This window comes from Giraffa tippelskirchi, chromosome 7 (genome assembly GCF_054371585.1).
Source record: "Giraffa tippelskirchi isolate mGirTip1 chromosome 7, T2T-mGirTip1v1.2.pri, whole genome shotgun sequence".
In the NCBI taxonomy this organism is placed as follows: Eukaryota; Metazoa; Chordata; class Mammalia; order Artiodactyla; family Giraffidae; genus Giraffa; species Giraffa tippelskirchi.
This window is the reverse complement of record NC_137281.1, coordinates 152,150,254-152,163,312: the sequence shown is the minus strand read 5'-3', so window position 1 is coordinate 152,163,312 and position 13,059 is coordinate 152,150,254. Positions and strand designations below refer to the sequence as shown.

The 13,059-nt window shown below is 40.8% G+C and overlaps 1 protein-coding gene across 2 annotated transcripts in view; it reads right to left on the bottom strand.

Moving 5' to 3' along the window:
- The window catches only part of TSHR (thyroid stimulating hormone receptor), a 154,007-nt gene that overhangs the window by 60,589 nt on the left and 80,359 nt on the right, over nt 1–13,059 (bottom strand). For both annotated transcript variants that reach the window (XM_081510623.1, XM_081510624.1), the window contains exons 2-3: nt 11,603–11,674; nt 5,715–5,789 (exon numbers count right to left, since the gene is read on the bottom strand). In XM_081510623.1, coding sequence (XP_081366749.1) covers nt 5,715–5,789; nt 11,603–11,674 — 147 coding nt within the window. The remainder of the gene's footprint in view (nt 1–5,714; nt 5,790–11,602; nt 11,675–13,059) is intronic.

Below are 13,059 nucleotides of genomic sequence, written 5' to 3'. Positions count from 1 at the left end.
TTGTATGAAATCATTTATACGTGAAATCTAAAAATGCCAAACTCAGACAGGGGCTGTGATGGGGCTGTGGGCAGGGGACTGGGGAGATACTGGCTAAAGTGTACAAGCTTCCAGTTATAATATTAGCAAATTCTGAGAATCCAATGTACAGCATGATGATTATAGCTAATAATACTGTATTATATCATTGAAAGTTGCTACTAGAGATCTTAAATGTTCTCAAAAAAAAATGGTCATTATGTAACGGGACGGAGGCGTTCATTCATGCTATTGTGGGAATCATTTTGCAATATGTGAGTATATCAAATCAACACATTGTATACCTTAAACTTCCACAATATTATACGTCAATTATACCTCAATAAAGCTAGAAAAAAATAAAACCTCAGCTAAAGCAAGGAAGGGGTGTGGGGTGTGGACTGCCAGTAGTTTAGCTAAATGAAGACAGATGTCAGAAGTGAATGCAGCTGGTATGACCTTTTCAAAAAAACAAGGGCGGTGTAGAGGTAAGTACCATAAGCTCATGATAAGAGAAGAAGGGTGAAATAGGAGTACAAATTTGAATGAGTTCCAAGAATGTCTGTGAGGGTGAATTTGAATCTGCAATTATGGCCCACGCATGCAGGAGGCTAGCTATGCTTCCAGGAAGCTGGGAAACCAAGAGGAAGGCAATCTGCATGTCACTGCAGCGCAGTGGGCTGGGATAGAAAGGCCCTTCAGGGTGAGTGTGAACAACGGGAGATGTCAGTGCCTCTGGACCAACAGCCTGGATCCCTGTGTGACTGCATGGAGGAGGGCCACCCTGCCACCCGCTCACCCCCCCAGTACTGTCCCATGAGCAAGAAACACCCCTCAGTTACCGTAGGGGTTTACACAGTTTTAATTTTGTCTATTTCCTACAGTAATTAGCCTACCCAAACTCATACAATAAGCATGCATAAAATTGCTAAAATACAGAGCACACAGTTAATAGTGGTCATCTCTGGGAGGTGTTTACAGGCTAGGACTTTGTGACTTTCGCCTTTTATTTTATCTTGTTCAATTGAAGAAAAAATATAATAAAAGTCATGCAAAAAAAGAACCACCCCAAATTTTAAAAAAAGCAAAGCAATATATATTCCATATAAAAAATTTTAATACGCAGTGCCAAATAGTCTGCTTATATCTTCAAGTATACTCTTTTACAGAAAGGGGTAATTTAGCCGTGTCAGGGAAATGTTTGAGGATCTTGAAGCTTGTTGATTAGAACAAGGGCCTACTGTATGGCTCAGGGAACTCTGTTCAATGTTATGTGGCAGCCTGGGTGGGAGGGGCCTTTGGTGGAGAATGGATACGTGTATATGTGTGGCTGAGCCCCTTTGCTTTTCACCGGAAACTGTCACAAAGTTGTTTGTTAACTGGCTATACTCCAAAACAAAATAAAAAGTTTAAAAAAAAGAAAAGCCTAGTGTTGGAAGATTAAAAGGCAAAAAGACATTGGGTATACTTATTACTCAGAAAGTTTCTACCAGTGAGGGAACAGAAAAACCGACTTAAGTAAAGCAGGTAACATCATCCTTAGTTTGCAGACAAAAACGATGGAGATGCTTAGAAAGATTAAGTGACTGATCTCCTGTCACACAGTTAGAGGCAACACTGGGCCTTAAGATAGGAATTCTAACTCCAAATACAGCTCTTTCTTTTTCTTTTTATTTAATGATGTTTAAAGGAAATCATCAACCAGTCCTTAAGAAAAATATAAATGCTCATTATGGCTTAATTTTCTTTCATTGGATTTCAAATGAAGTGGACATTTAGATGAAAAATGGACATTTAGATGAAAAGTGGACATTTAGATGCTCAGTATGCAGTGTTTTCACATGATAGCAGATTAATAATCTAGCATTAGGTTAGGTTCATTTAATCATATGTCTAGGGCTTCCTTGGTGGCTCAGCGGTAAAGAATCTGCCTGTCGACACAGAAGACTGCCTGTCAATGCAGGAGATGTGGATTTGATCCCTGGGTTGGGAAGATCCCCTGGAGAAGGAAATGGCAACCCACTCCATTATTCTTACCTGGGAAATCCCATGGACAGAGGAGCCTGGTAGGCTGTAGTCCATGGGGTTGCAAGAGTCAGAAACTACCACCAATCATATATCTATATTCTGGGGTGTTTTTTTTTTTCTTCTTCTGAGAAATATTTGTCAATTCTCACTAAGAGCCGAAACAGAGAAGTTGGCATTATGTTAGGTACTTAGTACACAGTCCAAACCCAAAGAACAAGGGAAATCTACAAGGTGAGAGAAGGGAGTTCTCAGGTTGGGGAGGAAGCAGCCAAAGAGGGGGGAAAGGAAGGTTTAAACCCTCCTATGAAGGAACTTTTTCCGACTACTGATACTCTTCCATTGTCGTACCCCTGCTCCCCATCTTGATTATTCACTAGTCATTAGTTACCAGGATTTGACTGTGATCATCAGCCTTAGAGATATTTGCCCACACCCTAAACATCTCCAGTCCATGAATGAAAAGCAGGCCAAGCTGGGAAAGAATTGAGGGCAACAATAAAGTCGAGTTGGCATTTCACTTGCAGAGTTGGATGGGGCCAAGGGTAATAGGAAAGCTTCAGACTCTCACTCAGCATGGAGACTGAGCTAAAGTAACTTGTGAGAAGCTGCTCCAGTCAGCAGAGCTGGACTTGAAGGAAATTTAAATACAATGAGAGTCCCTTGGACTGCAAGGAGATCCAACCAGTCCATCCTAAAGGAAATCAACCCTGAATATTCATTGGAAGGACTGATGCTGAAGCTGAAGCTCCAATACTTTGGCCACCTGATGTGAAGAGCTGACTCATTGGAAAAGACCCTGATGCTGGAAAAGATTGAGGGCAGGCGGTGAAGGGGATGACAGAGGATGAGATGGTTGGGTGGCATCATCGACTCAATGGACATGAGTTTGAGTAAACTCCGGGAGATGGTGAAGGACAGGAAAGCTTGGCATGCTGAAGTCCGTGGGGTTGCAAAGAGTAGGGTACGACTTAGTGATTGAACAGTATGTAAGATTGTGTTGTTTAAAACAAGAAACTGAATGAGAATATTGGCCAAAAACCTAGTTCTTAGCCAGTCCCAGATCCTTATCAACTTTTACTTAAATTTGATATTAAGGGTTTTTTTTGTTTTTTGTTTTTTGTAGTCTGCTTTTAAGTGGCAGTGGGTTTGAAAAAATGGGAGGCAAGCCACTCTGACTAAATTTGTTCTCTCTAGTTGGTTGAGTGTGGAGAGACTCTTAAATAATTACTAGACATCTATCAGGGCAACTTTACTGTGTGCTTTGAGAGGTATTAGGAAGTAGTAACTAGTTACTTTAAAAACAAAATGTGAACAGATTGGCAAAGCCAGAATTTTGTTAAATACTTTAAATGCTGTACTCTCCTGATGTGAAAATGGGGACTAAGAATTAGGTAAATTAATTTCGAAGGAACATTTTGTGATAAACATTTATTAATATTTCCCTAGCCCTAAGATACTGCCTAAACCTCTGGTCATTTCCCCAACCCCTCAGCTGTTGTTTACAATTCAGAAAATACTTCAAGAGGAAAACAATCGAACGCTGAGTTGGGGATCTCTTCCTCTCCCCTTAAGTTCTTGCTCCCTTCCTAACATTCAAATCTCTTTAAACAGATATTTTTTTCCTAGTTCCTCTAGTTGTTTTCAGACTGATGGTTGATCTAATAAGGTATGCTAGCCTAACATTGCTGGAGACAACTTTCTGGGCCTCAGTGTTCTTTTCCCCCCCCTAGATTGCATGTTTATTTATTTGTATTTATTGGGATATAGCTGCTTTACAACGTCGTCTCGGTTTCTGCTCTACAAGACAGTGGATCGGCTCTGTGCATACATACATCCCCTCCCTCTTGGACTCCTTCCCACCCTCCCCACCCCACCCCTCTAGGCCAACGCACAGCACGGAGTTGCGCTCCCTGGGAAGCTTCCCACCAGCTCTGTCACTCAGCCATACAAAGGAACGAAGTTGAGCCTCAGTGTTCTTGAAGGGAGCACACTGCCATGTACAGGGAAAGAATACTTGAGACAGGTATTTACTAGGTAAAAATCCTGGCCCTCTCCCTTAGTAACTGTGTGACCTAGGATAACATGTTTAGCTTCTCTACACTTCTGTTTTTCTTAAGTAAATGATACAAATGATACTCTCTACTTCACAGGGTTTTTGAAAGTTAAAAAGTCCATAAATGTTCAGCGTAATGTCTAGAACACTATTTATAGATGATAAGTATTTTTGTTCTTCATCAAGAAAAGAGCTAATATTTCATAATACAGGGCTGCTTAAAAGGATACAATGTGATTATTTATATACAACTTTGTATAGCTTGTAAGGTACCACAGACATAAAAGCAGAATGTGAAGTGTATTGATCGATGTTGTGTGGTAGTGTGTGTGCGTGCCCAGCCGCTCAGTCCTGTCCGACTCTTTTCCGACCCCATGGACTGTAGTCTGCCAGGGTCCTCGTCCATGGAATTTTCCAGCAAGAATACTGGAGTGGGTTGTCATTTCCTCCACCAGGGGATCTTCCTGAGCCAGGGATCCAACCTGAGTCTCCTGCAGTGGCAGGCAGCTTCCTTACCGCTGAACCACGGGGAAAGCCCTTTGTGCGGTAGGCACTGTGCTCACCGCTTACACACGTCGTGTCCTTCAATATTTATAATCAGCATATTAAGTTGGAACTCTTATTCCCATTACTTTACAAATGAGGAAACTGAGGTTAGGAAGGATTACATGACTTTTCTAAGGTTAGATAATGAGATTGCTGAGTCCTAACCACTACGCCACCAGGGAACATCAAGGTTAGATAATGACAGGCAAAGAAACCAGGCTTTTAACCCAACTCTGACCAACTCAAAACCTAGAGTTCTTCACTCCAGCTACATTTCTCTTTCCTAATTGAGGGAGGAAATGTTAGTTTTCCAGAAACTTGCACAGGTCCTGGAATCTAGTAGGTAGTCAGGGAATGTTTAGACTTACTGATATCCACGCCAACAAAATCTACGACACAGCAGTACTAGAAGTGACAATTCAAGAAGTGGACTTCTAATTTTGTCTTTAACTTCTGCCGTGGGCGTGAAAATTAGGATGAATTAACATAGCCTGAGAGTGAAAACAAGTTAAGAATTTAATCATTAACGGAAATTCTGACCCATGTTCTAGAAACCAGCTCTTACTGCCATCTGGATCCCCAAAATTATCAATCAAAAAAGGGCTGTGGATGTACGCTGCTCCTCAGTTTAACGAATTCTTTTGCATCTTAGCAAATACTTACATGGAGAGAAACACTTGAGAATTGGTAGTGGAATCTTTTGAGGTTTTACTTAACACCTGATGTGAGAGCCGACTCATTGGAAAAGACCCTGATGCTGGGAAAGATTGAAGGCGGCAAGAGAAGAGGGTGACAGTGGATGAGATGGTTGGATGTCATCACTGACTCAAAGGACATGAGTTTGAACAAACTGCGGGAGATGGTAAAGGACGGGGAAGCCTGGTGGGCTGCAGTCCATGGGGTTGCAAAGAGTCCGACACGACTTAGTGACTAAACAACAATTTGGATTTTCAGAGACAAGTGCCTGATATGTAGAAATACAAAGTTCCTGACTAAAAAAATAAAAAGACAACCAAAAAAAAAAAGTGACTGCAGCCTGGATTTATGCTGCACTTTCTATTATACTTACATGTGAGTCACTTTACTCAAATTGTAGAAGGAATGTGATTCCAGTTCCTGCAGAGTTGCATCTATTGACAAGTAGCTGAATGTCACAAAAATAAAAGACAAAGTAGAAAGTTAGTAAGGTCGTGAACTGCAAACATACCATTAATTCTGATGTAACTGCTTTGTCAGGGGCATCCTAGGTCATGAAACATGTACAACCCTCATGATTTCTCCCTAATTATGTTAAAAGTAGTTACTACTACCTTTTTTAGATCCTGTTTTATCTGAAAGTTTCCCAATTCATTGGTCTTACTCATTTTTTAGGTTTCATTGAACTGATACTTCCTTTAGAAGCCTTCCCCAAATTTCCTGATTAGGTCAAATTTTTCATAGGATAGTCCCATGGCACCACGAACTTGTCCTTCCACTAATTATTCCAGTGAACCGTTGCAAGTGCTTGGATAGCATTTGATTTATGTTGTCTCATTAGACAGCCAGTTCTCTGAAATGGAGAACTGAGTCTGGCGTCTGATGGACATTGAATGTTGAGTACCTTTCATATTGCTTGTCTTGTAGTAGATCTCCAATAAATATGTAATTAAGTGAATGAATGAGTAAATGAATGAATAGGCGAGTTACTCAAAATGGCAGAGAGTGAAAGACAGCAGAAAAGAATACACAAATGAATAAGAAGCATCTTTAATGGAGTCCCTAACAGCATGAGATTAGAGATGTAGTTTCAAAGATGAAGGGAGAGCCACCATTCTCCAGTGGAGCATTCCACGCAGTGGTGGCTGTACACTCTCTCAAGACTTTAATTTTTTGTTTTGATGAGGCTGCAAACTCAAGGTTTGTTTTGAACTTTGTAAAGGAGAGACAACACAAATAAAGTTCTAAGTACTTAAAAAAAAAGAGAAACTTATAAATACAACTCATGAGGAATACACAAGGAATTATGTTTCAAATAGTCTCCTTAAATTCCTTTCTGTAATAAGAATGACTAATGCAGCCAAATTCAAGGACTGCGTGTTCCTGAGAGGCGTTTGGATGACATCTGGGAAAATTAACGATTAATCGATGGTGCCCACCTGTATGTGGAGCTGAGCTTCTCAACCTTGGTTACATAACTGAACTCTCTGGGAGGCTTTTGAAACATGTCTTAAGACTCAATCCAGAATAACTAATTCCGAGTTATAAGGGATGGTCAAACACTTTTATTTTTAAAAAGCTTCCCAGATGACTCTAAAGTGTGTGTGTGCATGCTCAGTCATGTATGAGTCTTTACGACACTATGCACTGTAGCCCAACAGGCTCCTCTGTCCGTGGGATCCTCCGGGAAAGAATACTGGGTGGGGTGCCATGTCCTCCTCCAGGAGACCTTCCTGACCCAGGGATCGAACCCATGTCTCCTGCATCTCCTGCACTGGCAGGAGTTTCTGTACCACTGTGCCACCTGGGAAGCCCCTCTAAGGTGCAGGCAAGGTTAAGAACTACTGGCGTATAGTTTGAATTGAATCTGCCAGTAAACTGTTTTCATTAATGCAATGCTTATAAGAGGAGTGCTAACTGTTCCCCTGAGTTTTTATCACTGGTGTTAGTATTCTAAGGGTCCTGTGCTTTCTGTTTTGAATTATCTATTTTCTAACCAGTAATCCTTTGATTTGTCAGATCTCCCAAGCCATTGCCACTTGTGGATAACATCACATAAATTATTTTGATCCAAATATCATCTCTCTAACAGAGAGAAAACCATTGAGGAGGTTGGAAAGCATTTATTGTGTGGACATGATGGGGATTTATAATGGTGAAGCTGAGCTATCTGAGGGACAAGATTAATTATGAAGGTTGCAAACTTGTTTTCCTAACTTTGCGTTCTATCCATTGCTCCAGTATTTCTCCTGAATTTCTTAGTTTAGGAGGGGCAAAGCTTTCTTAAGGTTTTAGTCATTCAGCACGTGTCATATTAAATGAAGTTCCAATTTCTCCAACTGAATGACACCTCCTTAGAGGGCTGTCATAGCTTGGTAGCAAAGACAACACATAGGAGCCATTTATTCAGTGGGATAAAAGCAATGATTCTCTATTGCTTATCCTATTTTTATAATCAGGGAAAATCAGATCCCACCTCTTCCTCAAATTTCTTCTTAGCATGTAAGTTGTATGTAATCACTAGGGTAACCATATCATTTATCATACAAAATAGGATATTTTTGTGAGTTAAAACAGAGTATTATTAATAATTATGTCAGAATAATAGGTGGAAAGTGTACCGTCTCAGACGAACCTCCCTGCTGATCTCTCTCCTCCCCCCAGATGCGACAGCTCCCTGACTGTTCTTTTTCCTCTGTGCTTAGTTGCTCAGTTGTGTCTGACCCTTGTGACCCCATAGACCGTAGCCTACCAGGCCCCTCTGTCCATGGGATTTTTTATGTATGTGTGTATTCTTTCATTCAACAAATATATATTGAACATTTACTTTATATGTTAGTAAATGGGCATTGACCAATCAGACCTGCTCCCGAGCTTCCAGGAACTCACAGTAGTGAGAGATACAGACTGGTAAATGGGATTCTGGGCAGCTTAATCCGGACTGGAGAATCACAGCACAGTCTCCCTGGAGGAATCTTCCTCAGGACCTTTAGATCTGCCTGGACATCCTGAACATCTCAGTTAACCTTCCTTCTTTTATTGTCCCTCATTTTATTTTAAACCTTCTCAAATTTCTAACCCTGCCCATTCTACCCTCAGTATTAGTAGATAATCTTTTTTAATAATTTGTAGAAAAGATTGAAACCTTGAGATGAGAGTTTCTGGAATTCCCCTCCAAGAACCCTATTAATTTACCTGCCTCTGCCCCACCTCATACTACTACTTTCTTGTTACAGTACCAAAGATGCCCATCTTCCTGTAGGTCAACTGCTCTATTTGGATGCCATTCCCTCCTGCCTCCTGAGGGACCTCATACTCTTAAAATAATTGTTCTTTCTTCAGTTTTTTTCAGCCTCTTCTTCTCTCTGATGCCTTTCCCTGGTCCATGTTACTTCTACTTGTTTATGACTCTCACATTTCAGTCTCTACCCAAATCCCTCCCCAGAACCCCTACATCCCTGGGATTTCCAGCTCTAAGGCCCTTAGTCTACTTTGATACCCAAATCCCCTCCCGAATTGATATATTTATTCATTACGTTCTTGCTTCCTGAATTAATATATTCATTCATTATGTTTTTGCTTCCTGAATTAATATATTTATTTATTATATTTTTGCTTCCTCAATTAATTATTATGCTTTTGCCTCCTTATCTATTTCTTTTCATTTGAATGTAAACTCCATAGGCACACGGTTCATTGTCCATTTGTTCCCCAAGGTGTCCCAGTCACTTAGGCCAGCAATTGATATATACCAGGGAATGAATAAATATTTCTTGAATGAATTGATGAAAAATGATATCCTGATGTCTACTAGATATAGCTGCTTGATGCCTCCAAGGCACCTCCAATGCCCTGTGCCCCAAACTGAATTCCTAACTTACCCCCTGCCCCTCCATAGCAGATGCACAGAAAACTTCTCTGCCTTGGCAAAACGTGCTCGTCAACCACACAGAGGTCCTAGTCAGAAATAGCGATGAAATTCTCCATCTCCCTCCACCTCCAAGTCAACCAACTTTTGTTCTCTTCTCCCTTATTTTTCAAACGTGGCCACTTTTTTTTTTTAATTGCCACTCAAGCCATTCAGTTTGCCATCCGCTCTCCCTGGGCACTGAGTCAACCTCCTCACTAGCTTCCTGCCTCCAATTTGCTCCACTTCCACCCATTTTCCACAGCACAGGCAGGGCATGTTTCTAAAACATCTGATCTCTCACTTCCCTGCATATAGTCACCCTGTGGCTTAGTCCTTAGGGGAGGTTTCAAACTCCTTCAAAAGATTCACAAAGCCCTGTCCTCACTTACCTCCCAGTTTTATTTTTCTCCACTGTCCCCACTTTGAGACCAAGCTCCAGCTTCCACAAACTTATTTTTAATTTCACTGACAACCACTTTTTCTCCTGCTTGGATTTAATCTTTCCAACTTCTGTCCGTCCCCCCCCCCCCCCCCCCCCCGCCAGACAATATGCATTGCAAATTAGGCATCATTTCCTCCAGGAAGCCTGCCCTGACCACACCCCCCATCCAGGTAACAGACCTCTCATGTGAGTTCCTAGGTCACCCTAGAACTGACTCCATCATGACACTTGTCACTCTCTTAGGAAGGAAACTGGAGGTTCCATTTGTATTGTCAACTATTGTGTGTGACCCATCCAGCAAAATGCCAGGCACAAAGTAGGGCTCAATAACTATTCCCTGAGTGAATGAATGAATAGAGCCAAGTAGAGACAGTAAGGGCTTCCCTGGTAGCTCTGCCTGCAATGCAGGAGACCCCAGTTCAATTGCTGGGTTGGGAAGATCTGCTGGAGAAGGGACAGGGTACCCACTCCAATATTCTTGGGCTTCCCTGGTGGCTCAGACGGTAAAAAAATCCATGTGTCAATGTAGACTCACCAATTTTGACTGTAGCAGTCTGCTGGGGGAGGTTGATAATGTGGGAGGGTGCAAATGGTAGGGGGCAGAGAGTATACGGCAACTTTCAGTACCTTCCCCTCAGTGTTGGTGTGAACTTAAAACTGCTCTAAAGTGTATTTAAACAAAGAAAGAAAGAAATCTACAGTACAGGCCTGAACTGTAGGAACAAGTCAGAGCTAGAGACAGTCCTTTAAGAATTAGTTGTATTAGGTAACAGTGAGGCCAAAGGCGAGAGAGTGTCCATTCAAGGGGCAGAGGGCATGGAGGAATTAGACAAAATAAACAAAGAACTGCTATGTAAGGATTTCAGTTAAATAGGAAGCCAGGAAAGGAGACAGGGGGAGTAGTCAGGGTAAGATGTTAAAAACGGGGAGAGAAAAATGGCATGGAAACCAAAGAAGACAAGAATTTGAAAAAAAGGAAGGGCTGGTAGAAAGAAAAACAAAAGCAAACTGCAGAGATGTTCAGCTGGGATGGTTTCTCAGTGTCAGCACTACTGATGTTTTGGTCTAGACCATGCTTGGTTGTGTGTGTGGGGAGGTATCCTACACCTTACAGGATGTTGAGCAGATCCTTCAGCTCAGCCCTTAGATACTGGTAGCACCCTTGTCTCCAGCTGTGACAACCAAAAACAGCAACTGCCCCAGAAATGACACACGAGACGATAAGCGGTCACGAACTGACTACGTTTAGCCAGAGACCACGCAGGCTGCTCCTGGTGGCATTGTTATTGGTGTGCCTGGATTATCTGCGCTGCTTGTCAGAATCAATGAATTAAAAGAAAGACCTGGCTCATTTCATACACAGAGACGCTCATTGTCAATGCAACATGGAAACTCTTTTTCTCCTCACTCTTGTGTGTACAGCAGTTTGGTTTTCTGTGATTAAGAATTAGTTTTAGTTCTTTTTTTAAAGTGAGAAGTCTGAAATCATTGACTACATTTATGAGAAAATGTTAACATTTGTGCTAGTAGTGAAAAGAGAATCAAGAGTTGGTAATGAGGATGGATAGATTAGAGATAGATATATAAATTTGTTTATGAGGGAGATTTCTGGCTAAGGTTTTGCCATGTATCAAAACATATTGACATACACTAAGAATTAGTAAATTGTTAAGACCAAAGGTACTTAAATTTACTTTAGGTTTAAAAAAATCATTTAGGGATTAGGGGGTGGAGATGCAGCAAAATCAAATAGACACGTTGTACCTAAACTTCATGTATACTGGAAATGTAGAGGTCATTGTCTTATGTAAGTGCAATATTTAACAGGTACGTTTCTTGATAGAACCCCGTTAGAAAACTACATGTCACAACTGCAAACATCTTTTTATATTAGAAAAATGTGACTTACATCCTGGAAATATTGGGCAGATTTGAAAACGCACGACTGGGAATGGTTTTCAGATGAGTCTCTATAAACTTCCTATAAAAACAAGTCACACAGAGTTCAAATCATTAGATTTTTCTGGTAACCCACCTTAATTATACAGAACACATTATTAGAAGCATGACAGTCATTACAATATATATTTTATCATACATCATCAACAAAAATAATACTCGATGAAAAGCAAACAATTTTCCCCTCAACAAAACAAGAATTAAGAGTGAGATTCACATGTAGAAAATAAATTGTCAAACATTGCCTTTGAATTTGCAGTAAACTGGTATGCCTTGTATAACATCATATTCAATCTGTAAACAGAAGGGCAACATAATATATTCATAAGTTTATTAGAACTACTGAATTCTTTGTCAATAAAAATATCTTGAAATGCCACCAGAGTATTATTAAGAGTGTACTAAGAGGATTAAAAATAATGGTATGATTATAAGCTTTTTGCCCAAGCAAAGGTTTATTCAGTCATTACCTTGATCTTATCATCAACTTGCTGCAATTTGGAAATAAATGACTAACAAGAAGCTTCACAGGATCATGGCATCTTAGTTGCATATGCAAACTACTGGTTGTGGCTTTTATTCATGTTTGATTTTTTATACTTTTCAGAAGATTGAGACTGTTCTTCTGATACAATGAGACATCTTGATGCATTCCAAGATGTCTCTCCACCTGGATCCTCCATTGTTTACTCCCTTTCTTCCTTATGGGGCTTCTCTAGTAGCTCAGCTGGTAAAGAATCTGCCTGAAATGCAGGAGACCCTGGCTTGATTCCTGGGTCAGGAAGATCTACTGGAGAAGGGATAGATTACCCACACCAGTATTCTTGGGCTTCCCTGGTGGCTCAGCTGGTAAAGAATCCGCCTGCAATGCAGGAGACCTGGGTTTGATCCCTGGGCTGGGAAGATCCCCTGGAGAAGGGAATAACTACCCACTCCAGTATTCTGGCCTGGAGAGTTCCATGGACTGTATAATCCTGTCCATGGGGTCACAGAGTCGGACACGACTGAACAAGTTTCACTTACTTCACTTTTTCTTTGTTATAGCAACTACTTGAATAGAATTCTGTATGGAAAAAGATGTACCTATTGTCCTAACTCAGCTTACAAAAAGCCAATGCCTCACCATGCTTATCATCTTCTTCATGGGTTTGTTTTCGGCATTTACATGTTGGCAATTATACACTGTCCATTTACTAGCTTTTTAAAAGCTATTAGACTGAAATTGTGTATTTTTCCTTCTAGGCTGCAGAATAATTTCTCAATACTCGATTTCCTTGATCTCTGTACTCTTTGAACTACTAATTTTTGCAGTGATTAAAATATATTTAGAAATTCTGGTGTCTGGTTCTGTCTGACTGGAGCCTGGAAGTCCCCTACCTCCCTCCTAACAATAAATAAAAAGCTAGA